At 51.5% G+C, this 24,234-nt stretch overlaps 1 protein-coding gene across 11 annotated transcripts in view; it reads right to left on the bottom strand.

Moving 5' to 3' along the window:
• The window catches only part of TNIP2 (TNFAIP3 interacting protein 2), a 37,762-nt gene extending 17,270 nt beyond the window's left edge, over nucleotides 1-20,492 (bottom strand). For 7 of the 11 annotated variants that reach the window (XM_066232672.1, XM_066232674.1, XM_066232664.1 and 4 more), the window contains exons 1-5: nucleotides 20,144-20,492; nucleotides 7,577-7,861; nucleotides 5,841-5,930; nucleotides 5,262-5,492; nucleotides 4,821-4,943 (exon numbers count right to left, since the gene is read on the bottom strand). In XM_066232672.1, coding sequence (XP_066088769.1) covers nucleotides 4,821-4,943; nucleotides 5,262-5,492; nucleotides 5,841-5,930; nucleotides 7,577-7,861; nucleotides 20,144-20,422 — 1,008 coding nt within the window. In that variant the 5' untranslated portion in view covers nucleotides 20,423-20,492. Of the gene's footprint in view, nucleotides 1-14; nucleotides 145-2,642; nucleotides 2,700-2,848; nucleotides 4,084-4,121; nucleotides 4,601-4,820; nucleotides 4,944-5,261; nucleotides 5,493-5,840; nucleotides 5,931-7,576; nucleotides 7,862-20,143 lie in introns of those variants that run through there. The other 4 variants (XM_066232670.1, XM_066232671.1, XM_066232665.1 and 1 more) reach the window with 4 other exon arrangements.
• Nucleotides 20,493-24,234: the final 3,742 nt, after the last annotated feature.

The following is a 24,234-nucleotide window of genomic DNA, read 5'->3' as shown; positions in this document are numbered from 1 at the left end:
GGTGCTGGCTGAGGGCCAGCTTGGCACATGCCATGTGCTGATGTGATGCGTCAGCTGCTGAGGGAACTGTCAGCCAGACATCCCTGAAGCTGAAGACATCTGAATAGCATTCCACACGGGCAGCAGCAGCTGTGGCCATGTCTCCTGAGGGGAGGGCGGGAAGCAAGGTGAGCCAGCGCCTGGCTTCCTGTCTGGAGGCTCTGTGTGTGTGTGTGTCTCTCTCTCCCTCTCTTCTCTTCAACCTCCTTTCCTGACACTCTGATCTGGAGGCCCAAGTCTCCGCATAACTTCTCTGAGACCCAGGTCCCGTGTAGAGGCCATACTTTTCTTTCTTAATTTATTATTTTTATTCACATCCCCTAACCTCACCTCTTCAGCAACCATGTCTATTCTCTATCAATGAGTGTGTTCTATTTAGTTTACTTTGTTCTTTAGATCCCCCATATAACTGACATCTTAGGACATTCATCTTGCTCTGGCTTATTTTCACTTAGCCCAGCACCCTTAGGTCTACCCATGTTGTCGCAAAAGGTAACAGTTCCTTCTTTTTATGTCTGTGTGGTATCTTTATTCGCTCCTCTGTGGACATGGTTCTTGACTTTTGTAAATAATGCTGCAGTAAACATAGGGGTGCCTGTGTCTTTTGGAATTCGTGTTTTGGGTTTCTTCAGATAAATTCCCAGAAGTGGAAGTGCTGAGTCATAAGGCAGTTCTTAACTCCATACTGCTTTCCATAGTGGCTGCACCAGTCCGCAATCCCACCAACAGTGCATGAGGGTTCCCTTTTCTCCACATCCTCACCAGCACTTGTTGTTTGTAGATGTATTGATGACAGCCATTCTTACAGGTGTGAGGTGGTCATCTTGTGGTTTAAATTTGCAATTCTCTGATAAGAGACCTTGAACATCTTTTCATATGTCTGCTGGCCATTTGTATGTCCTCTTTGGAAACGTGTCTGTTTAGGTCTTTTAGCCATTTTTTAAATTGGCGTGTGTGTGTTAGGTTGTATGAGTTGTATGAGGTCTTGTCTAGCCTGTGATGGCGCAATGGATAAAGCATCCACCTGGAACACTGAGATTACAAGTTTGAAACCCTGGGCTTGCCTGGTCAAGGCACATATGGAAGTTGATGCTTCCTGCTCCTCCCCCCTTCTCTCTAAAATGAATAAAGTCTTTTAAAAAATTATTTTCTCTCTTTTGTTGATCATTTATGCTAGGGGTTTATCAGTTTTATTACTATTTAAAAGAACTAACTCTTGATTTTTCTCTTGCTTTCTATTTCATTGATTTCTGCTTTTTTTTTTTCCTTCCATTTTGGGGAGAGCAGGGTAATTTGCAGTCCTTTTCCTAGCTTTGAGAATGGGGCACTCGGATCTGAATTGTAACCTTTCTTCATTTCTGGTATATGCATTCGGATCTATGAAACTGCCCCTCACTACTGGCATTACCTGTACTCCGTAATGTTTTTCTATTTTAATATTTCTTATTAAGGACTATAAAAATACCCAGAATAAATAAATTTGACTCAATGATATATGTCCTAATATGCAGAATTTTCCTTCACTGCACTGTTCTCCCTCACAGTGGCCTTCAAGTCGCAGGAGGCCGTGATTTCTGTGTCATTTCTCCCTTTGTCACGTGCTGCAGAACTTCTCAGTGTCCTGCCTGCAGTCTTCTCACTGATAAACCAAATTCGTTGTCAGCCCACTGTTTAGCGGGAGTGTGTTTTTCCTGTTCCACAGAGAGGACTTCTGTTTTCACAACCGGGCCGTGATGAAGCAGGTCGGCTTCTCCAGTGGACGGCGTCTCAGTGCCAACGGAGCGGCCCGTCTCAGCGGTGCTCGTCCTTTTCACCAGCAGGGCCTTCGATTCGCTCTTGGCAGTGAGGACGGGGAAAGCACCCCACTCCTGCGGACTAGTCGTTCCCTCTGCTGTCCGTGCTGACCACAACCGGACCCAAGCTGCACTCCATCATGTTTTGAACGTTGTCTTTTCATTTTCGCTCCAAGTATTTTCTAATGCCCTCTATGCTTTTCTTTGCCCGTGGGGGACTTGGTGGTTTCTTTCTGTTGATGGTCAGAGGACTTGAATTCAATGACCCCATTCTTCGGACTGTGTCATGACTTGTGGCCCGGCGTGCCTCTCAGTGGGCGCCGTGTCCGATGGCCGACGCCCCCTTGCCAGCAGCTGCTGAGAAGCCTGTCGGAGTCTGCCCCCGTGCCTCCGTCCGGAGCTCCTTCTCTTTATGTACTTTGAAGCTCTGGTGTAGCCCCTTACAAATTTAGGAATGTTCTACACTCCTGGGAAATTTGTTTTTTTATCATTATGCAGTGTCTCTTTATTTCTGGAAATATTTTTTGTCTTAAACTCCACTTTGTCAATCACATAACCACTCTCATTTTCTTGGTTAGTGTACGGTACAGGGTTTTTCTGTCTTTGCAATTCTGTAGTCTTATTTTGAAGTATATCTTTCCTACTGAAAATACAGGTGAGGCGCTTTTTTTTTTTTAAGATTTCTTGATTTTATAGAGAGAAGGGGGTGAGGAATGGGAAGTATCAATTCATAGTTGCTTCACTTTAGTTCATTGATTGCTTCTCATATATACCTTAACTGGGCAAGCCCAAGGGTTTGAACCAGCAACCTCAGGGTTCCAAGTCGAAGCTTGTCCACTGCACCACCACAGACCAGGCCAGGTGAGACTTTTTTTTTTTTTTAAGCGAAGAGAGAGAAAAAGAGACAGGAATATCAATCTGTTCCTGTATGTGAGGATTGAACCAGCAGCCTCTGCTTCAAGACGATGCTCTAACCAACTGAGCTACCCCCGCTGGGGCCAGGTGAGACATTTTTATTTCCATCCGGTGTGACAGTCATTGTCTATCAGTCAGTGTTTGGTCCATTTGTCTGCCACCTTGCCATCCACTTTCTGTTTGTCTACTCTCTTCTGTATTCCTTTAGTTCTCCTAACTTGTCTTGCTTTGGATTAATAAGAACATTGTTTTATTGGGTTCCAGGACAGGGGTGCACAAGGACTCCACAGAGGAGGTGAAGCTGAACTACAAGTTGAGGATGCAGCCAAATGGAAATGGTAAACGGGTATTCCAGGCAAGGGGGACAGCATGTGCACCTGGCTGGACACCTGTGACCCCTCTTCCCAGACCCCCGGGAGGTGGTGGTGGATACTAGGAGTATTTCTCATTCCCAGCTGATCTGACTCCTGCCCAACTGAAGACGCTGCTGGTCCCTGCACTCAGGCCACAGCATGTCTTCTCAGAGCACTCTGTAGCAAATGTTTATTACAAAAATTCATGAATATGAAACAAATGTGCTTGAACTTCTGAATATGACAAACGCTACTGCCATGAGTGTACTTCAGTGCAGACATGGTTCTGCTGAGGCCAATGGGCCTCCACAGACAACATGGGGCCTCAGTGCTCAGCTCTGCAAACCCGGGAGGTGGGCCTTCCACACTGGGGATCTCATCACATGTGGGTCCCGCGGGCAGCCACCTCTTCCCAGCCAGCAGCAATATCTCAAGTGCAGGCTGTCAGGGCTATCACCTTGTCACCTTGGCCTGTAAGTATTCCTGCTCTGGCCTCAGCCTGACAGCTTGGGAACCCAAACTGCACCAGAAGCAGTGCTGGGCTTCCAGAGCACATCGCTGCCTCCATCCCTCTGAAGTTCCGTCTAACTTGGCCTCCTCCATGGCCCAAGGGGGGCCAACATAGAGGGTCAGAGCAGCCTCAGCCCCAAATCTCGGGGATTTCAGAGCTGCATGCCGAGAGCCCCCACCCCAGCCTCTGCCCCGCCTGGGGCTCACAGGCAGCAGTCGGCCACGTGTCTGAAGAGCTCCTCGCCTTGCTCGTCACTGAAACACTGCAGGCAGTGAGGACACTGGAGGTCCCCCTGGCCACTCTGGGTTGCTCGGGGGCACCCACCCTGCAGCGCTGCAGCAGGGGCCACAGACTGGGACCCAGCCCCAGACCGCTGGCCACCAGGCGCCGAAAGCCCCAAAGCATCAGTCTCTAAGTACTTGGAGGTCTGGCTCCCAGTGTGAATCCAGTAGGAGCCTGGCTCTCGGGGGTCCTGGAAAAAAGGGTAAAGTCCATTCACATAGGCTGCGTTGGAGGTCACCCCACAGGTCTCTGCTTCATCCTTCCCTGAGTGGGACTCATACCCCTCACTCTGCTTCCTGCTGTGGCCCAGAGCCCAAAAGTGGACAGCAGGCCACAGCGACACTCTGTGTAGGCTAACAAAGGGCCGGGGGCAGGAGGAGCAGAGGCCAAGAGGCATGTGGAGCCACGAGTCTCGTGTCTGGGCACCCGGGACCTCAGTGGTATCTGTGCATCAAGTAACCAGGACCCGCACCCAGTACAGGAAAGATGTGGGGGGAAGAAGCTCCCAGTAGGATGCATGGACCCATGACAGCCCTGAGGACGGCCACCCCCCCTGTCACCACCATGCCATCCTCCTCCACAGACGGGCCCGCAGGGAGGTTTGTCTCCCACCACCGTGCCAGGCTGACAGCTCTGCCCGGAGCAGGAAGTCACGGTCTCAACAGACGAAAAGGACTTGAAGTTCAGGAAAAGAAAAGGAGCCTGGCCTGTGGTGGCACAGTGGATAGAGCATCAATATGGAATGACTGAGGTCACCAGTTCAAAACTCTGGGCTTGCCCGGTCAAGGCACATTCAACTCACATATAAACTATGAGTTTATACTCCTCACTCCCCACCCCTCTCTCTCCCCTGTAAAATCAATGAAGTCTTTAAAAAAGGGAAAAGGAAAGCCCCGAGCACGCACACAGGTGGAGCCCCACACCTACCTGGTGTCTGCGGGACACCTGGCATTGCAGGGCCGCCACCTTGTCCTCAAGCTCCTGAATCCTGCTCTGAGCCCGCTCCCGATCCGCCCTTTCCGAGGTAAAGTCATCTTTGTAGGCAAGAATCTGAACAGAACAGACACTCTGCTGTCACCACGCTGCACCGGTCTGCTGTGGGCTGTCAAGCCCCGCCCTGTGGCCACCGCCCCACCCTGCCCACCTGCTCCAACTTCTGTGCCAGCGCCCAGCCCCGCCCCATCACCCTGCCCAGTCCTCAGGGTCCCGCTCACCTGCTTCTCCAGCTTCTGCGCCAGGGCTCCGCCCACCTGCTGCTCCAGCTTCTGCGCCCCGCCCCGCCCTCAAGGCCCCGCCCTCAAGGCCCCGCCCACCCGCCTCTCCAGCTTCTGCGCCAGCGCCCCGCCCTGCCTTCAAGGCCCCGCCCACCTGCTGCTCCAGCATCTGCGCCCGCTCCCGCGCCGCCGCCAGCTCCCGCGCCGCTCCCGCGCACTCGCAGACCCTCTCCTCCAGCTGCCTGTTGAGCCGGGAAATCTCTTTTCTCATCAGCTCCACCTCGGGCTCCGAGGATGTCCGCCCGCGCAGCTGCGCCCGCAGCCCCCGCACGTACTCGTCCCTGCTGGCGTCATAACGCTGCCACTTGGCGTTGAGATCTTCCACCTGGGGACAGTGCGGTAAAGCAGCTGACGCGGCTGCTGCCCCGCCCCAGAGCTGGGAAGCCACGGATGGGGCGTCCCCACGTGTGGGAGTCACCTTACTCTACACAAGCGGCGTCTTAAACACAAGTACACTTAGTGCCGTTTTCCTGCCTTAGAAGTTGTCTGGACAGTAAGTCCTGCTCTTCCTCGGCTGACATGTGAACTAAGTCGGGGAGTGGGAACCACAGGGCGTTTTCTATTCATCCTTCTAGGAAAAAAGGCCGGGTCAGCCAAAGCGGCACTGACAGCGGCGCAGCCCCAGCCTGCAGCTCCTAACAGAGTTCTTCTCAGTGAACCGCTGGATACTCACATGAGTCACCTTCTGTTTTAACAGTCGGTTTTCTTCCTGTAACTTCTCAACAGCGGCCTGGACAGAGGCGTCCCTGCCTGTGGGTTCTGGCTGGGAAACAGACAGAGGATACCAGGTCACCAAAGACGGCAGTCACCTGCAGCAAGAAGGGAGGAAGCCGGACCCAGAGGCTGCTGCGCCTCCAGAGGCCACAGGAGGCAGTCCTTCAACAGATGGAAAAGCAAAGATTGAAAGGAAAGGACCCTCCACTGGGGCCAGGCCACATATGCCTTCCTAGCGTCACAGGGGTCAGGAGGACAGGAAGCTTAATCCCACTGTCCACCGAGAACACTGGCTGGGGCTCCAAGCGCATAAACCCATTGTGTCCTTAGACAATGAGGGTCCATCTCACTCTCTCCCCCATGCAGGGTCAGGGGAGTCACACCCAGAAGCCACATGAAAACAGCCCTCCCACTGGTGGGCAGATCTAGCTGAAAAGGCTCAGGGAAGATCCATCTGGCTCCTCCAGATTCCGTGCGTTTCACAGCACAGCAGGCTGGACACTAGTGACGCTATTTTGGAGAATTCCCCTTGAATGACAGGAAGTGTGTGTCCTAACCCACCCAGCCCTGGGGAAGCCCCAGGTGACTCAGCCCAGTCCAGGCCAGGAAGTGACTGCAGAGCCCTGCCAGGCCCCTGCCCTGGGCCCAGGCTGACCACCGTGTGTGGCTGCTTTCAGATCCCCAGGGGGAAATCACAGTGACTCAGAATCAGAAGAGAACACACCCCCTCCCAGAAGGCACTTTTCTTCTGACCCATGCCTGTCTTTCTGAGGTTCCCTTTTTATGGAATCCACCAAACTGAGATGAGCAGTTCTCAGACAGAGGGTCTCCCAGCAAAGCTGCTGCTCAGGAGGGGCTGCTCGTCCACCTCAGAGCACTGCAGACCGGGTTTCTGCATGAAGCTGGTGCAGCCTCAGAACGCTCCCGGGAAAAGACCAAGCAAGAGGCCCTGTGCAGGGCACGGGGTGAGGTGCAGCCAGCCAGGCCCACCACATAGCCTGAGCCAGGTGGACACAGGCCTGTTCCTGTCCACCCGACATGGACGGGCACAGCCCACCTGCAGGCCCAGCCTGGGGTCAGAAGAAGGCAGGCAGGGACATTGGTTTCTCGTTTCCCTCTCTCCACCAGGCCCCACACAGAGCCAAAGCCCAGATCTGCCTGGTAGGGAGGCCCACCTGCCACCTGGCCCCACCCTGCACCAGCACCGTGCCCGCCTGGGGGCTCCACAGCCTCACTTCCTGACGAGGGTGCTAGAGCCTGAGGATAACCAGGTCTCCAATCACGGCAGGCTGTGCTCTGGCGCGGACGTGCCCAAAGGCCAGCTTCAGAGCTGGAAGCCTGGCTCCGCAGGAGGCCGCAGTTGGCCTGGCGTTGCTCTGCACAGATGCAAGGGGCCCACAAACTGCCACACCCAGTCATTGTCACGTGTGGCACCAGGAGGCGCTGCTCCCCAACTCACTCCATGCACTCGACCCCTCCTCCACCGAATGCACGTGTTCAGGGCCACCCTCAGCCCCTCCCCCGTGTCCTCTGGACACAGAGCCATACAGGCCAGGTTGGGCCAGGCTGGGGAAGTTCCATCATTCCGGAAGAAACATCTGGAAAGGTAGGCTCCGCCTCTACAGAAATGGGCCCTGGGCACCCGGCCTCAGAGGCAGCATCCCCTGCCCAGCCGACAGCCACACCACCGCCTACCTCAGGTCTCTGCTCCCCCACGGCTCCCTGTTGAGCGTCCAGACACTTGGCCAGATGCTGGCACATGTGGGCAGTAGCGGCCAGAGTCCTCCGCAGTTTCTGGGTCTCGTCAGCCAAGGAGCGGCACAGAATGTCACTGGCGGCCCGGGCACGCTCCTTCTCCACTACCTGCCGTTGCAGCAGGGTGACCTCCTGCTGGTGCTGGTGCTCCTGTCCCGCCTGGCTTGTGAGCTGCTGCAGCTCCCGCTCCTTCTCTTCCAGCCGCTCAGACAGCCTCTCGACCTCCTGGTGGGAGACATGAGAGCAGCGTTTACTGGCAGCATCGGGGACGGGACCAACGTCAGGAGGAAAAGCAGGCACGGACCGGACCGTCAGCAAACGGCAGGCACACTCCCTCGGAGGTCGGCTTCAGAACTAACAATTCACTTTGGAGATGTCAGCCTATAATGTCGTATCTGAACCCTCATCTAAAATTCTGTTTTCATGAGCAGGTTCATAATTTTAGGTCTCACATCATCAGATGTCTAAGTGTGGCCACTCCCAGCACGTCTCAATAGGAAGTGCAGAAACTCCAGTGTGGTGAGCAGCCCCCAAAAGGTACGTCGGTGGCCCAGCTTTGGTACTTGGGAATGTGACTTGATTTAGAAAGAAAGTCTTTACAGAAGTGATTAGTTAAGATGAAGTCATACGAGACTAGCATGGCCCCTAATCAAAGGACTAGTGTACTTATACGAGGAGAAAAATTTGGACACAGAGAAGGCCACGTGAAAACGGAGGCAGAGGCTGGAGTGGCATCTATGGGACAGAACAACAGATGGGCACCACCCCCAGAGGCTGAAGGAGGCCAGGAGGGCCCCTCCCGGAGCCCCACCCTACCCACGGTGAATAGTCACCCTCCTGCTGTTTTGAGTACCCAGTTAAAGCTCCTTTGTTAAAGCAACCCCAGGAAACCCAATCACATCATTTGAGGAAAAGCCCTTAAAATTGCAATCTGCTTTGTACCCTGGCTGGTCATTTTGTGCTTTCCCATTTTCAAAGACATCTCCGACAGAAACAGTGCCCGAAGGAGGTCTGGCAGGCTGAGCTGTCCATGATGAAAACCAGCTGCAGGAGGAGGTGTGGCTCTGTGGATCGGGTCACCACAGCCCAGGGGGACCAGGCACGCGGCCATATAGTGGGCCCTAAACTGCTATTCTCAGAACCGCTTGACAACAAACACGCAGCTACAAAACCTCAAACATACGGAAGGGAAGTAAAATATACAGGCGAAGTCCTCTTTCCTGCCAGCCTCTCCGTGCCCAGCTTCACTCCCCAGAGGTGGTCACGTTCCTTCCTGGGGCACGTATCTTTCCAGAACGTTTGTAAGCACCTATAACATGTGTGCTTTTGCCCAGATGAGTCCTGTAGCAGCCTTCACCTGGCTCTCTCCCTCCTTGGGAACGTGCCTCAGTCCACACTCAGACTCACTCCTCTCAACAACGGCAAGGAGCCTCTCCCCTCCCCGGCCTCCTCACAGCCCGCGTGCTGCTGTGTCGTGCTGCTGTGTCGCTGATGCTCTTGTCACTTGGGCTAGACCTTAGTCCCCTGAGCAGCGCTCAATGGTGCAGGCAGAGAAAACAGACCCGCAGAAGAGATCTGCCCTGAGGGCATTTGCATTAAATTTTAAAGTTATACAAATCGAAAGCTGGGATTCCAGCAGCACCACAGAACCGTCTCTGTCCTAGTCCCTATCTGATACTGAAAGTTACTCAGTTTAAGTCCATTTCTATCTATAAAACAATGTTAACATATACGCAGATACATACCATCTGAATACAAGTGGGAATTCTGTAAATGACACAGCACATCGAAGGCCAGTCTCCCGTGGAATCAAGAATGACAAACTGCTAAGTCCCTGCGTACCCACAGCGAGAGCAGGACAGCGAAGGCTTTCTCAGCCCTCAATCCACCAACTGTGCAACCCACACACCCTCTAGAGCAGGGGTCAGGAACCTATGGCTCGGGAGCCAGATGTGGCTCTTTTGATGGCTGCATCTGGCTCACAGACAAATCTTTAATAAAAAAATGTTAAAAATATAAAACATTCTCATGTATTACAATCCATTCATTTCCTACTGCTCATGTGCATGGTTACGGGTGGCTGGAGCTAATCACAGCTGTCCTCCGGGACAACACCAAATTTTTATTGGATAATGCCTAACGTACACAGGTCGTTGTATGGCTCTCACGGAATTACATTTTAAAGTATGTGGTGTCCATGGCTCTCTCAGCCAAAAAGGTTCCCGACCCCTGCCCTAGAGGCAGCTTCTGTCATCTCTCCCCTTCTATGGATGGGCAGACTGAGGCTCATGGGATTAGGACAGCTGCCCGCATGACCAGGTAAGGGGCAGCAGTACTGGCCACCCAGCCTCAATACCTCTATTGACCACAGTTCCCTCAAGTCTTCTTTGGGGCTGGAGGACTTGGGCAAGACCTAATTTCTTTTCTTTTCTTTTTTGCATTTTAAAGATTTTATTCATTTTAGAGACGGGAGTGAGTGAGAGAGGTGGGGGGAAGCATCAACTCCCATATGTGCCTTGACCAGGCAAGCTTCGGGTTTCAAACCGGTGACCTCAGCATTCCACTTGATCCACTGCGCCACCACAAGGTGAGGCAAGACCTGATTTCTAAGCATCCTTCCTCGCTGTGTGAATGTAAATCGAAAGACAGACAAACATATCTACAAATGGGCAGCACACTCCCGGCCAGGGATGGGGTTATGGTTTACAGAGCTTCCCAAGGGCACGCTCTCTCATCTCCACACCCTGAGCCTGGGCACTGGGCCCAGCCCCATGTGGATTTAAGTGTCTGGGAGTAAGATTGGGCGATACAGAGAACAGGACCTGGGTTCTGCCCTCGACCAGTTCACAACCCCAGGCACAAAACCACAGACACACAGCAGACAATGGGGTGCGTCTGGTTGACTCTGAAGGAGTAGCCAGCCTTATTCTTTTTGTCTTAAAAAAGTTAACTCCCTTGCCAGGTAACTCAGCTGGTTAGAGCACCATCCCCATATGCCAAGGTTGTGGGGTTTGATCCCTGGTCAGGGCACAAATAAGAGTCAACCAGTGGGCACATGGATCAGTGGAGAAACAAATCGACAGTTCTCTCTCTGTGTCTTAAAAAAATAAAAATGAAAATAAAATAAAGCTTTTCCTTTAAATTCAGGAACAAGACCAGGATGCCCACTCCTACAACATGTATTCAAAATACTCTGGAAGTCCTGTTCAGAGCAGTCAGGCATGAGAAAGAAAATGATTCAAATAGGAAAGGAAGAAGTAAATGTCACTTTTTGCAGATGACATGATTCTGGATATAAAAAACCCTAAAGAGTCCCCCAAAAACTGTTAGAGATAATAAATACAGTAAAGTTGCAGGATACAAAAATCAATGTAAAAAAATCCACTGCCTTTCTATATACAAACAATGAAACCTCAGAAAAAGAAATGGAAAAAAAAAACCCCAACAATTCCTTTTGCAACTGAAACCAAAAGAATAAAATACACAAGAATAAACATAACAAAGGGTGTGAAGGACCTCTATACTGAAACTACAAAACATTATTGAAAGAGATTGAAAAAGACACAATGAAATAGAAAGATATTCTGTGTTCATGGATCCGAAGAATCAACAGTTAAAATGGCATATTACCCAAGGCAATATACAATTTAACGCAATCCTCATCAAAACAACAATGTCATTTTTTAAAGAAATAGAGCAATAAAGTTATCAGGTTTGCATGGAATCACAATAGATCTCAAATAGCCAAAGCAATCCTTAGAAAAAGAACAAAGCTGGAGGTATCACAATATATACTGCAGAGCTGCAATAAGTTATACAACAGAGCTACAAAAATCAAAACAGCATGGCATTGAGCAGTAATCTAAACAGACACAGACCAGTGGAACAGAATCGAGAGCCCAGAAATAAAACCACATATATATTGACAAATACTTTTTGACAAAGAAGCCGAAAACACAATGGAGAAAAGGAAGCCTCTTCAATAACTGCTGCTGGGAAAACTGGAAAGCCATCTGCAAAAGAATGAAACTAGATTATAGTTTGTCCCCCTGCACAAAAATTAATGCAAAATGGATCAAAGACCTACTAAATATAAGATCTGAAACACATTACATAGAAGAAAACATAGGTACTAAACTCATGGACCTTGGCCATAGAGAACATTTTATGAATTTGACTCCAAAGGCAAGGGAAGTAAAGGCAAAGATAAATCAATGGGACTACATCAAACTAAAAACTTTCCACACAGCAAAAGAAACCAACAAAACAAAAAGGCAGCCAACCAAATAGGCGCTGATATTTACAAACAGCAGCTCTGATAAGGGGTTAATATTCCAAATATATAAAAAAACCTTGAACAACTCAACACCAAACAATCCAGTGAAAAAATGGGCAGTCTGACCAGTGGTGGTGCCCTGGATAGAGCATCGACCTGGGATGCTGAGGTTCCAGGTTCAAAACCCCAAGGTCGTCAGCTTGAGTGCAGGCTCACAGCTTGAGCACAGAATCATCAACATGACCCCAAGGTTGCTGGCTTGAGCCCAAAGGTCGCTGGCTTGAACAAGGGGTCACTGGCTCAAGTTGAGCACCAACGCCCATCAAGGCACATATGAGAAGCAATCAGGAAAAATTAAACTGACACAACTATGAGTTGATGCTTCTCATCTCTCTCCCTTTCTATCTGTCTCTCTCAAAATATATATAAAAATAGGGAGAAGACCTGAGCAGATACCACTCCCAAAAGACATATATACAAATGGCCAACAGATATATGAAAAGATGCTCGTCTTCACTAGCTATTAGAGAAATGCAAATCAAAACCACAATGAAATACCACTTCACACCTGTTGGATTGGCTGTTATCAACCAGACAGGTAAGAACAAGTGCTGGAGAGGTTGTGGAGAAAAGGGAACCCTCACTCACTGCTGGTGGGAATGTAAACTGATACATACAGTCATTGTGGAAAACAGGATGCAGGTTTCTCAAAAAACTAAGACCCAGCAATCCCTCTTCTGGATATCTACCTGAAAACCTCAGAAACATTTATTCACAAAGATATATGCACCCCTATGTTCACTGCAGCATTATTCACGGTGGCACAGACACGGAGTCAACCACAGTGTCACCTGATAGAGGGTTAGATAAAAGAAATGTGGTACATATATACAGTGGAATACTACTCGGCCCTAAGAAATGATGAAATACTGAGGAGGGCTTGCTGGGTGACATGTACCCTACTTGTGGCTGGCTTTGTCCTTTACTTCTGGGAACCTGCCAGAGTTAGACAAAGGCAAAACCACTGGAAGTGGAACACTGCACAGCTGGGCAACCCCCTCCCTACTGCTGACTGATGTGTCGACCCCCAACACTGTGAGGGCCCCAGGACCCCCTGAGCCCCTGCCGCTGGCTCTGAAGCTGGCCCCTCTGACTAAATGCCCCTGTCCAATTAGTGGCAGCTCTTAGACTTCAGAAGCACATAGACCAGTGTCGTCAGAAAGCATGGCCTGGCCCAGAACCCCAGCTCACACGTGTGGACATGAAATACAGAAGCCAGCAAGTAGGCTGACGTCCCCAGGAGAACCCGTCACTGAGACCCACACTGGGACCTGTCCCTGGGTCCCACAGCTCCAGACTCAGGGTGCAAATGTGTAAATAATTAAATGGATAGTTCTGTAGATCAGCCTTAAAAAATAAGAGGCACAGCCGCTGGCCTTCACCCTGTAACAGTCTGCTCCAGCTGCCCTAAGAGCCCACAAAGCTCGCGGCTCCCCCACCCTCCCACAGCCAGCAGCCCTGCCTGTGTCCAGAGCTGCTTGCACACAGCTTGCAGGAGCCCGGGTGGGCACAAAAAGACCCCGTCCTCCACATATCAGGAACGGACCAGTGGCTGCTGCTTCCAGTGACAGAGGAGAGGTAGGCAGCCATTGTCATCGCATCTCCTCCTGTGGTTGCAGGACCCTCCCTTCCAGCTGAAGTGAACTCCAGGGGAGTTAAAGAGCTGGCACCCTTTTATTCCCCTACTATTTTTCTCCTTCCCTTTTGAGAGTCAGACAGTCAAGACTAGGACATTCCAAAGCAACTGCTTGTAGGGGAAAACGTGGCCACACATGTCCAGGGAAAGTTGTAGGCTCAAAGAAGAACTGAGAAAACCTTACGTTACACCTCAGGTTGACTCTCAGCACAGAGACAACCTATAGCCATCAAAGAAAAATAAAAAAACAAAATATTGAAAAAAGCAAACCCTGGGAAAGAGGAGAATCTGATTTCCACAGATACTAAATTATTAGATCTGAATGTCCACTTGAACGGAAAATCACAAAGCAGACAAAGATACAGGAAAACATGGCCCATTCAAAGGAAAAAAATATAAATCAACAGAAGCTGTCCTGGAAAAATACCTGACAGCAAATCTTTTATACAAAGGCTTCATGACAACCATTGGAAAGATACCTAAAGAACTAAAAGAAAATACAGAGAAAGTTAAGAAAGCAATGTACAAACCAAATGGAAATGTGAGTATGTACAAAACCTAAAAAGAAACCAAAAAAATCCTGGAGCTGAAAAGTACAGTAACTCAAATGAAAATTTCACCAGAGAGTTGAAGGCAGATTTGAACAGACAGAAGAACCCAGCAAACTTGAAGATGGGGCAATGGAAATGATCAAGGCTGAGAAACAGAAAGGAAAAAGTTAGAAAAAAAAAATGACCTGTGGGATACCATCAAGTGGACCAACACACACTGTGGGAATCGCGGGAGGAAAGAGAGGGACAGAAAGCATGTTTGAAAAATTAATGGTTGAAAGCTCCCTAACTTTGATGAAAATCATGAATATAACTATTCAACAACTCAACAAACTCTAAGACGAATTCCAAACAAGGTATACCAAGACACATTATGAAAGCAGCAAGAGAGAAGTGACTTGTCACCCAGGGACGCTCAGTAAGATCATCAGGAGATGTCTCATCAGACACTTTGGCAGAAGGCCATGGGCCCGTATATGCAAAGTAAAGAAAACACTGTCAACCAAGAATCCTATATCTGGTAAAAACTGTCCTTCAGAAGTGAGGGAGAAACTAAAATATTCCCAGATAAACAAAAGCTGAGGGAATTCATCACCACTCGACCTGCCCTGCAAGAAATGCTCAAGGGAATCCTACGGGGTAAAATGAAAGGACCCTGGCCAGGTAGCTCTGTTGATTAGAGCATGACTCTGATATACCAGGGTTGTGGGTTCAGTCCCTGGTCAGGGTGCATATAAGAATCAACCACATGGCCCTGGCCGGTTGGCTCAGCGGTGGAGCGTCGGCCTGGCGTGCGGGGGACCCGGGTTCGATTCCCGGCCAGGGCACATGGGAGAGGTGCCCATTTGCTTCTCCACCCCCGTCCCCTCCTTCCTCTCTGTCTCTCTCTTCCCCTCCCGCAGTCAGGGCTCCATTGGAGCAAGGATGGCCCGGGCGCTGGGGATGGCTCCTTGGCCTCTGCCCCAGGCGCTAGAGTGGCTCTGGTCGCAACAGAGCGACGCCCCGGAGGGGCAGAGCATCGCCCCCTGGTGGGCAGATCATCGCCCCTGGTAGGCGTGCTGGGTGGATCCCGGTCGGGCGCATGCGGGAGTCTGTCTGACTGTCTCTCCCCGTTTCCAGCTTCAGAGAAATACAAAAAAAAAAAAAAAAAAAAGAATCAACCACAGCCCTGGCTGGTTGGCTCCGTGGTAGAGCATCGGCCTGGTATGCAGAAGTCCTGGGTTCGATTCCCAGCCAGGGCACACAGGAGAAGCGCCCATCTGCTTCCCCACCCCTCCCCCTCTCCTTCCTCTCTGTCTCTCTCTTCTCCTCCCACAGACAAGGCTCCATTGGAGCAAAGATGGCCCGGGCGCTGGGGATGGCTCCTTGGCCTCTGCCCCAGGTGCTAGAGTGGCTCTGGTCGCAACAGAGCGATGCCCCGGAGGGGCAGAGCATCGCCCCCTGGTGGGCAGAGCATCGCCCCTGGTGGGCGTGCGGGGTGGATCCCAGTCGGGCGCATGCGGGAGTCTGTCTGTCTCTCCCCATTTCCAGCTTCAGAAAAATACCAAAAATAAATAAATAAATAAATAAATATTAAAAAAAAAAGAATCAACCACATACATGAATAAGTGGAAAACAAATTGATGTTTCTCTTTCTCTTTCTCTTCTTCTCTATAAAAATTAATTAAAAAAATTTTTTTTAAGCACAATAAATCAACTAGACCTAACAGACATAAAAAATACTCTGCCGGCCCTGGCCGGTTGGCTCAGCGGTGGAGCGTCGGCCTGGCATGCGGGGGACCCGGGTTCGATTCCCGGCCAGGGCACACAGGAGAAGTGCCCATTTGCTTCTCCACCCCCACCCCCTCCTTCCTCTCTGTCTCTCTCTTCCCCTCCCGCAGCCAAGGCTCCATTGGAGCAAAGATGGCCCGGGCGCTGGGGATGGCTCCTTGGCCTCTGCCCCAGGCGCCAGAGTGGCTCTGGTCGTGGCAGAGCGACGCCCCGGAGGGGCAGAGCATCACCCCCTGGTGGGCAGAGCGTGGCCCCTGGTGGGCGTGCCGGGTGGATCCCGGTCGGGCGCATGCGGGAGTCTGTCTGACTGTCTCTCCCTGTTTCCAGCTTCAGAAAAATAAAAAAAAATAAAAAAATAAAAATACTCTGCCCACCCTGGCCAGGTGGTTCAGTTGGTTAGAGTATCATCTTGACATGCTGAGGTTGCAGGTTTGACCCCTGCACAGGGCACATACAAGAAACCAACCAATGATAGCATGAATAGGTAAAACAACTAATTGATGTCTCTCTCTCTCTCTAAAAAAATTGACAAATAAAAAATAAAAAAAGGCCCAGCAAACTTGAAGTGACTTATAGGGGATTTAAAGAGCTTGTACCCTCTTATTCCCCTACCATTTTTCTCCTTGAGGCCCTGGCCAGTTGGCTCAGCAGTAGAGCATCGACCCAGTGTGTGGAAGTCTCAGGTTTGATTCCTGGTCAGGGCACACAGGAGAAGCGCCCATCTGCTTCTCCACCCCTCCCCCACTCCTTCCTCTCTCTCTCTCTCTTCCTCTCCTGCAGCCAAGGCTCCACTGGAGCAAAGTTGGCTCAGGTGCTGATGATGGCTTCACTGCCTCAGACCCTAGAATGGCTCCAGTTGCAATGGAAGCAACGCCCCAGATGGGCAGAGCATCGGCCCCTGGTGAGCGTGCCAGTGGATCCCAGTCAGGCGCATGCGGGAGTCTGTCTCTCTGCCCCCCCTTCTCACTTCAGAAAAATACAAAACAATTAATTAATTAATTAAAAAAGAACACTGTATCCAAAAACAATACCATAAACATAGCTTCACAAGTGAATTCTACCAAACATTTAATAAATAATTAATACCAATTCTTTTCAAGTTTTCCCAAAAGAATTGTAAAGGAGGGAACACTAACTATTGTTATGATGCCTGTATTACCCCGATACCAAAGCAAGGCAAAGACACTGTACGAAACCTACAGACCAACATCCCTTATGAACACTGAGCAAAAATCCTCAGCAAAGGGCTAGCAAACCAAATTCAGCAACATAGTAAAAGGATTATACACCATGACCAAGTGAGATTTTTCCCCCCTAGAATGCAGAGATGGTTAAACTTACAAAAACTGATCAATGGGGGTTAACTAGATTTAGTGTAGTCAACATTTCACAATATACACAAATATCAAAATATTATGTTGTATACCTGAAACTAATGTAATATTATATGTCAACTACATCTAAAGGAAAAGAAAGCTGCTGACGTGATAAGACCAGGGTGCTGGTTTGGATAGCGAGGTTGGCTTAGTTCCATCCTTGTTCTACATTCAGCACTTCCCTCACCACATCTCCCTCCATCCCTTCCACAGCTTACTTCAAGGAGCTATCACTTCTGCACTTGTTATGAGTCACAGTCTGATGGGCAAGAACTGGATCTTGGTCATCTCTGCATTCTCCTAGCCTAGGGCTGAACAGAACACGCCATTAGCCACTTGACACAGTAGTAAGGGCCATCAACATTTGTCCCCCCATCTCATTTTACAGCCGCTTACTGCGTTCTTCTCTACATTCTCTCAATTATACTGGATTCACGCTTCTACTGAGCCTGACACAGCTCTGGTACTCTACGCAACCTGTGAAACGAATGTACTGAGGAATGAAAAAACACAATGCACGGTGTTCGTACACATTCTACTCCCATAAAAAGGATTCCCAATGCCCTGGCCGGTTGGCTCAGCGGTAGAGCATCGGCCTGGCGTGCGGGGGACCCGGGTTCGATTCCCGGCCAGGGCACATAGGAGAAGCGCCCATTTGCTTCTCCACCCCTCCCCCTCTCCTTCCTCTCTGTCTCTCTCTTCCCCTCACGCAGCCAAGGCTCCATTGGAGCAAAGATGGCCCGGGCGCTGGGGATGGCTCCTTGGCCTCTGCCCCAGGCACTAGAGTGGCTCTGGTCAGGACAGAGCGAAGCCCCCTGGTGGGCAGAGCGTCGCCCCCTGGTGGGCGTGCCGGGTGGATCCTGGTCGGGCGCATGCGGGAGTCTGTCTGACTGTCTCTCCCTGTTTCCAGCTTTGGAAAAATTCAAAAAAAAAAAAAAAAAAAGGATTCCCAATAAAAGAGGCTCAATAAGCAAACACCTGAGTGGCAATGGTGAATGGCATCCACACCCTCTGGCACCAGCAAGAGATTAAGCTCTGCACTTAGAGACACTGAACCCTGTCACAACATAAAACAATATGCTAGACATGGTTGTTGTTGTTGTTTGGTTTTCTTTTAATTTTTCCATTGATTTGAGAGAGAGAGAAGCAACAACTTAGTTGTTCCATTTAGTTGTACACTTATTGGTTGCTTCTCGTATGTGCCTTGACCAGGGATTGAACCCATGACCTCAGCATGCCCAGGTGATGCTTTATCCACTGAGCCACTTGGCCAGGGCCTACATGCGACCTACATAATATTTCCCATAAGGCCAAAAGATTATTTCTATAATGTCTTTTCTCAATGAGGATATGAGCTTCATAAAGACAAATTTGCCTTTCTTTTTCTTTCTTTTTTTTTTTTTCTTATGAGAAAGGCAGGAAGAGAGAGAGAGCCAAAAACACCGAGCTGCTCCTGTATGTGCCCTGACCAGGGAGTCGAACCAGCAACCTCCACACTACAGGAGGAGGCTCCAACCAACCGAGCCATCCGGCCCAGGCTTAACTTTTATTGATTTTTACAGAGACAGTGAGAGGAAGGGAGAGAGAACGGAGAGAAAGGGAAGCATTACTTTGTTGTTCCACTCAGTCTTGCATTTTTGGGTTGCTTCCCATGTGTGCCATGACCCAGGATCGAACTGCCAACTTTATTGTTTAGGGAAGACGCTTTTAACCAACTGAGCTAACAGGCCAGGGCCAGTCTGCTTTTCTTGATCCTTTCTGCATTTCCAGTGCCTATCAAAACCACTGTCAGGGCATGAAGCTAAGTGAAATAAGCTGGACAGAGTAAGACACTTAACAGATTTCTCTTATATGTGGGATCTAAAGAACAAAATAAATGGCTAAACAGGAACAAACTCATAGAAAGAGATCAGAGGGGTGGTTGCCTGAGTGGAGGGGGTGGGAGGATAGATGAAAAAAGGTGAGAGGCCCTGGCCGGTTGGCTCAGCGGTAGAGCGTCGGCCTAGCGTGCGGAGGACCCGGGTTCGATTCCCGGCCAGGGCACATAGGAGAAGCGCCCATTTGCTTCTCCACCCCTCCGCCGCGCTTTCCTCTCTGTCTCTCTCTTCCCCTCCCGCGGCTGAGGCTCCATTGGAGCAAAGATGGCCCAGGCGCTGGGCATGGCTCTGTGACCTCTGCCTCAGGCGCTAGAGTGGCTCTGGTCGCAATATGGCGACGCCCAGGATGGGCAGAGCATCGCCCCCTGGTGGGCAGAGCATTGTCCCTGGTGGGCGTGCCGGGTGGATCCCGGTCGGGGGCATGCGGGAGTCTGTCTGACTGTCTCTCCTTGTTTCCAGCTTCAGAAAAATGAAAAAAAAAAAAAAAAAAAGAAAAAAGGTGAGAGGATTACAGGAGATTACTAGACAGGTGACAGATCACTAGACGTGGTGAGTGACCAGTGTAAGGTATGAAAATGTCATAACCAAACTGCACGCCTGAAATTAACAATACTGTATACCAACTATGCTTAAATATTTTTTAATTTATTGATTTGAGAGAGGGAGAGAAAGGAAGGGGGAGAGAGAGATAGAGAGAGAGAGAGAGAGAGACAGACAGGAACATCGATGTGCCCTGATTGGGGATTGAACAGGCAACCTTGGTATATCCAGATGACGCTCCAACCACCGAGCAACCCGGCCAGGCCAATCATTGTTTTTATAAAAGACCCAACACAGACACACACACCCTCTGAACCCACACAGGCCCACGCCCCTTGTACCCACGCCAAGCCTCGCCCCCCGCCCCACACGCCGCCCTGGGGACCACGCGCGCCCGCAGCCCCGGCGGGAGGAGGCGCACCTGGCGCAGCGCGGCCTCCACGGCGCCGCCCTCGCGCAGCCGGAGCTGCTCCCGGAAGCGCGCCACCTGCTCCAGCAGCGCGTCCACGAGCGACGGTGCAGTGTCCCCTTCGAGCGCGGCCAGGCGGGCGCGCAGGCGCTCTACGAGGGCATCCCGAGCGGCCAGCTGGTCCTGCAGGCGCCTCAGCTGCTGCCCGGCTTCGTGGTACAGGCCGCAGAGAGCCACGGCCGCGCGCGGGGACCCCTCCCGCCCGCCGGACCCCGCGTCCTCGGACGACATGTCTGCGGGTCTGGACGGGAGGGCGCACGGCCGCCGGCCACTTCCGCGCCGGGTCTGGGCGGGCCGCCCGGAACTTTGGCCTGTGCGCCCCGCCTACTACCGATTGTCGGTCACGTCCCCGTCAGGGCCTGGCCCCGCCCACTGCCTGCCAGGCCACGCCCCTGTCGACCGGCAGGACCCGCCCACTGCCAATCGTAGACGGTTTTTCCGTCGAGGTCCCGGCTCCGCCCACTGCTGGTTGAAGGCCACACCCCCGTCGAGCGCCCAGGTCCCGCCCACCGCCGAGAACCAGGTTCCACCCACGGCCAATTGCAGACCACTTCCCCGTCGAGGGCCCGGCTCCGCCCACTGCTGGTTGTAGGCCACGCCTCCGTCAAGCTCCAGGCTCCGCCCCTCTCCTGTCTCGTAGGGGCTATTGTATCTTATCCCAACGACCCTACCCCTCACATCTGAGGAGCTTTCGGACTGTCGGCCCGGATGTTGAGCTGCCTGTGATGTAGCTACTGATGGGAGAGAGAAAGGGGTCAAAGGCGACCCCGAGTGTTGGAGCTGAGTTGGGTCCGAGTCCCCCATCCGCACGCCGGTTGACCGCCTAAGCTGCGATCAAGAGCGGAGCCCAGCGAGTGCCTTGCCCACCCAAGGCGCACGCCCCTGGCTAAGGTCGCAAGTGTTATTCTGGGAGCAGAAGGCCGCCGGGCGCCGGCCCTAGCCCACCCTCGCCTGGCAACATCCCTTTCCTTCTCCCAACTTCCTTCACCAACCCCGAGTCTTGCGGAGTTTCCTTTTTCCGAATTTTCTTTTTCCGACTCTGAGTTTCGTCGACGACGACGCCCAAGCACACGTGCGGTCTTCCCAAGGTTTCCTCCCGCAGAATCGCTGCTGGCTGCTGCCCCTGCGCGGGCGCCCCTCCACCTCCCTGTCTCTGAGAGCAGCGTTGCGCTTTTGCCCCTTTATGTGTTCATAGCCAAGCTTGGAGCTGAACCTTGGAGTCTCCGACGGGTGTATCAGCAACGCCAGCTCGCACTTACCCCTCTGCAGCGGTGAGATCAGAGCCAGTGCCCTTCCTACCTGGCAGGGGTGTGGTGGGAACTCCAGTACGGGGTGCACACTGCCTGCCCCATCGTTATGAATGACACATTCCGGGGGGGAGGGGGGCGCTGAGACAGTGGTGGAGCAAACAGGAGCGCTGGCCCCCGGAACTGTTAGAACTGGGATGTCTTAATTGCTGTTGCTTTATGTGGACCCTGGGGCAGGTCACTGAAAATTAATTAGTAAGGAAACCTCACCAGCGAAACGGAGTCGGGAGGCCAGAAGGGGGAGCTTTCACACAGTCACATTCCATATCAATTATGGTAAGAATTGTCTAATTATTAGACCCTAGGCTGAGGAATCCTCATCTGTTATAGGCCCCAACAGGAAAAGATGTACAGCTGGTCCATTAATAACCTCTTTTCCTTCATTATAACATTGATGAGAGAGAGAAAAAGAAGTCGTTTCCTAGCTGGGACCACTGTCTGTGGAATTTACCCAGCCTCCGTGTGTGTGTGTGTGTGTGTGTGTGTGTGTGAGAGAGAGAGAGAGAGAGAGAGAGAGAGAGAGAGAGAGAGAGAGAGAGAGTTTGCACAGCGAGGTGAATGGGGTGTCATGTTGTCCCACTCTGAGTGGTCCTGCCTTGGAAGGGCATCCTGCCTTGTGCCCTGAGCTGCTGGGATGGTCCCCGCCACCCATGACCCTGAACTGGAATACACAGGTTGGAAAATAATGATCTTACTTGTTTTCATTCATCTTTTGGGTCTTTATTTAGAAGTTTGGTGTTTTTCTGACCAGAAATATGCTGTAGGAAATTAACTCTTCTTTCTACAAATTAACCTGTGGTAGAGTTGGTTCCGTTATGTTGTTTTGCTTAAAGTCTCAGTTTTCAAAAACCTTTTGTCAATCGTAAAACAAAATCAATGAGGTATTGCCCTGGCCAGTTGGCTCAGTGGTAGAGCGTCGGCCTGGCGTGCAAGGGGTCCCAGGTTCGATTCCCGGCCAGGGCACACAGGAGAAGCGCCCATCTGCTTCTCCACCCCTCCCCCTCTCCTTCTCTCTGTCTCTCTCTTCCCCTCCCGCAGCCAAGGCTCCATTGGAGCAAAGATGGCCCGGGCGCTGGGGATGGCTCCTTGGCCTCTGCCCCAGGCGCTAGAGTGACTCTGGTCGCAACAGAGCGACACCCCGGAGGGGCAGAGCATCGCCCCCTGGTGGGCAGAGCGTCGCCCCCTGGTGGGCGTGCCAGGTGGATCCCGGTCGGGCGCATGCAGGAGTCTGTCTGACTGTCTCTCCCCGTTTCCAGCTTCGGAAAAATACAAAAAAAAAAAAAAAATCAATGAGGTATTCTGTCACCAAAAAAAAATTTACTTGGGAAAAAGGAAGGATTTTGATCTGAGGCGTGCAGACTCAGCGAACGACACGCACACACTGGAGGGACAAAGAGGGGTAAGGAGAGAAAGAGAGAAGGGGGGTAGGAGCAGGAAGCATCAACTCCCATATGTGCCCTGACCAGGCAAGCCTGGGGTTTCGAACCGGCGACCTCAGCGTTCCAGTTGACGCTTTAGCCACTGCGCCTTTTTGGCTCTAAAAATGACAGTCAGTGGGAGAGCTTCTCCCACTTGCCCTAGCTCCTACCATGGACTCTTGATTTCTGTCCACGTTAAGGTCTCTGTCATAAACTTTGTCACGACCCGGGACGTGCTGTCTGCTCTCCTATGAGAAATCAGCTGCCCCAGACACGCGGCCAGTAAGAAAAAGAGACTGGGCCCTGGCCGGTTGGCTCAGCGGTAGAGCGTCGGCCTGGCGTGCGGGGGACCAGGGTTCGATTCCCGGCCAGGGCACACAGGAGAGACGCCCATTGGCTTCTCCACCCCCCCCTTCCTTCCTCTCTGCCTCTCTCTTCCCCTCCCGCAGCCGAGGCTCCATTGGAGCAAGGATGGCCCGGGCGCTGGGGATGACTCCTTGGCCTCTGCCCCAGGCGCTAGAATGGCTCTGGTCGCAGCAGAGCATCGCCCCCTGGTGGGCAGAGCATCGCCCCTGGTGGGCGTGCCAGGTGGATCCTGGTAGGGCGCATGCGGGAGTCTGTCTGACTGTCTCTCCCCATTTCCGGCTTCAGAAAAAAAAAGAGAAAAGAAAAAAAAAGAAAAAGAGACTGTCAGTCACCCTGCACTCACACTTTCCTCCAATGGACTTTCCTTCCAACAACCAACTTCCTTTTTCTCTATAAAATAACGTTCCTCTACTTTGTTTGTTGGACTTGCCCAGGCTTATTGTTACAGTTGACTTGTCCCAAATTACAATTCTTTGCTGTTCCTGAATAAAACCCATCTTTGCTGGTAAAGTAACTGAGTGTTGTTGTTGTTGTTATTTTTAAGATTTTATTTACTGGTTTTAGAGAGAAGAGAGAGAAAGAAAGGGGAAGGGAGCGGGAAGCATAAACTATGTAGCAGTTGCTTCTCATATGTCCCTTGACCAGGCAAGTCTGGGGTTCTGAACCAGCGACCTCGGCGTTCAAGATCAACACTCCATCCACTGCACCAGCACAGGCCAGGAGGCTATTTTATTTTATTTTATTATTTTTTTTTTTTTCATTTTTCTGAAGCTGGAAACAGGGAGAGACAGTCAGACAGACTCCCGCATGCGCCCGACCGGGATCCACCCGGCACGCCCACCAGGGGCAACGCTCTGCCCACCAGGGGGCGATGCTCTGCCCATCCTGGGCGTCGCCATGTTGCGACCAGAGCCACTCTAGCGCCTGGGGCAGAGGCCACAGAGCCATCCCC

Source organism: Saccopteryx bilineata, chromosome 5, assembly GCF_036850765.1.
Source record: "Saccopteryx bilineata isolate mSacBil1 chromosome 5, mSacBil1_pri_phased_curated, whole genome shotgun sequence".
NCBI classification, from domain to species: Eukaryota; Metazoa; Chordata; class Mammalia; order Chiroptera; family Emballonuridae; genus Saccopteryx; species Saccopteryx bilineata.
This window is presented reverse-complemented; position numbering and strand designations above follow the sequence as displayed.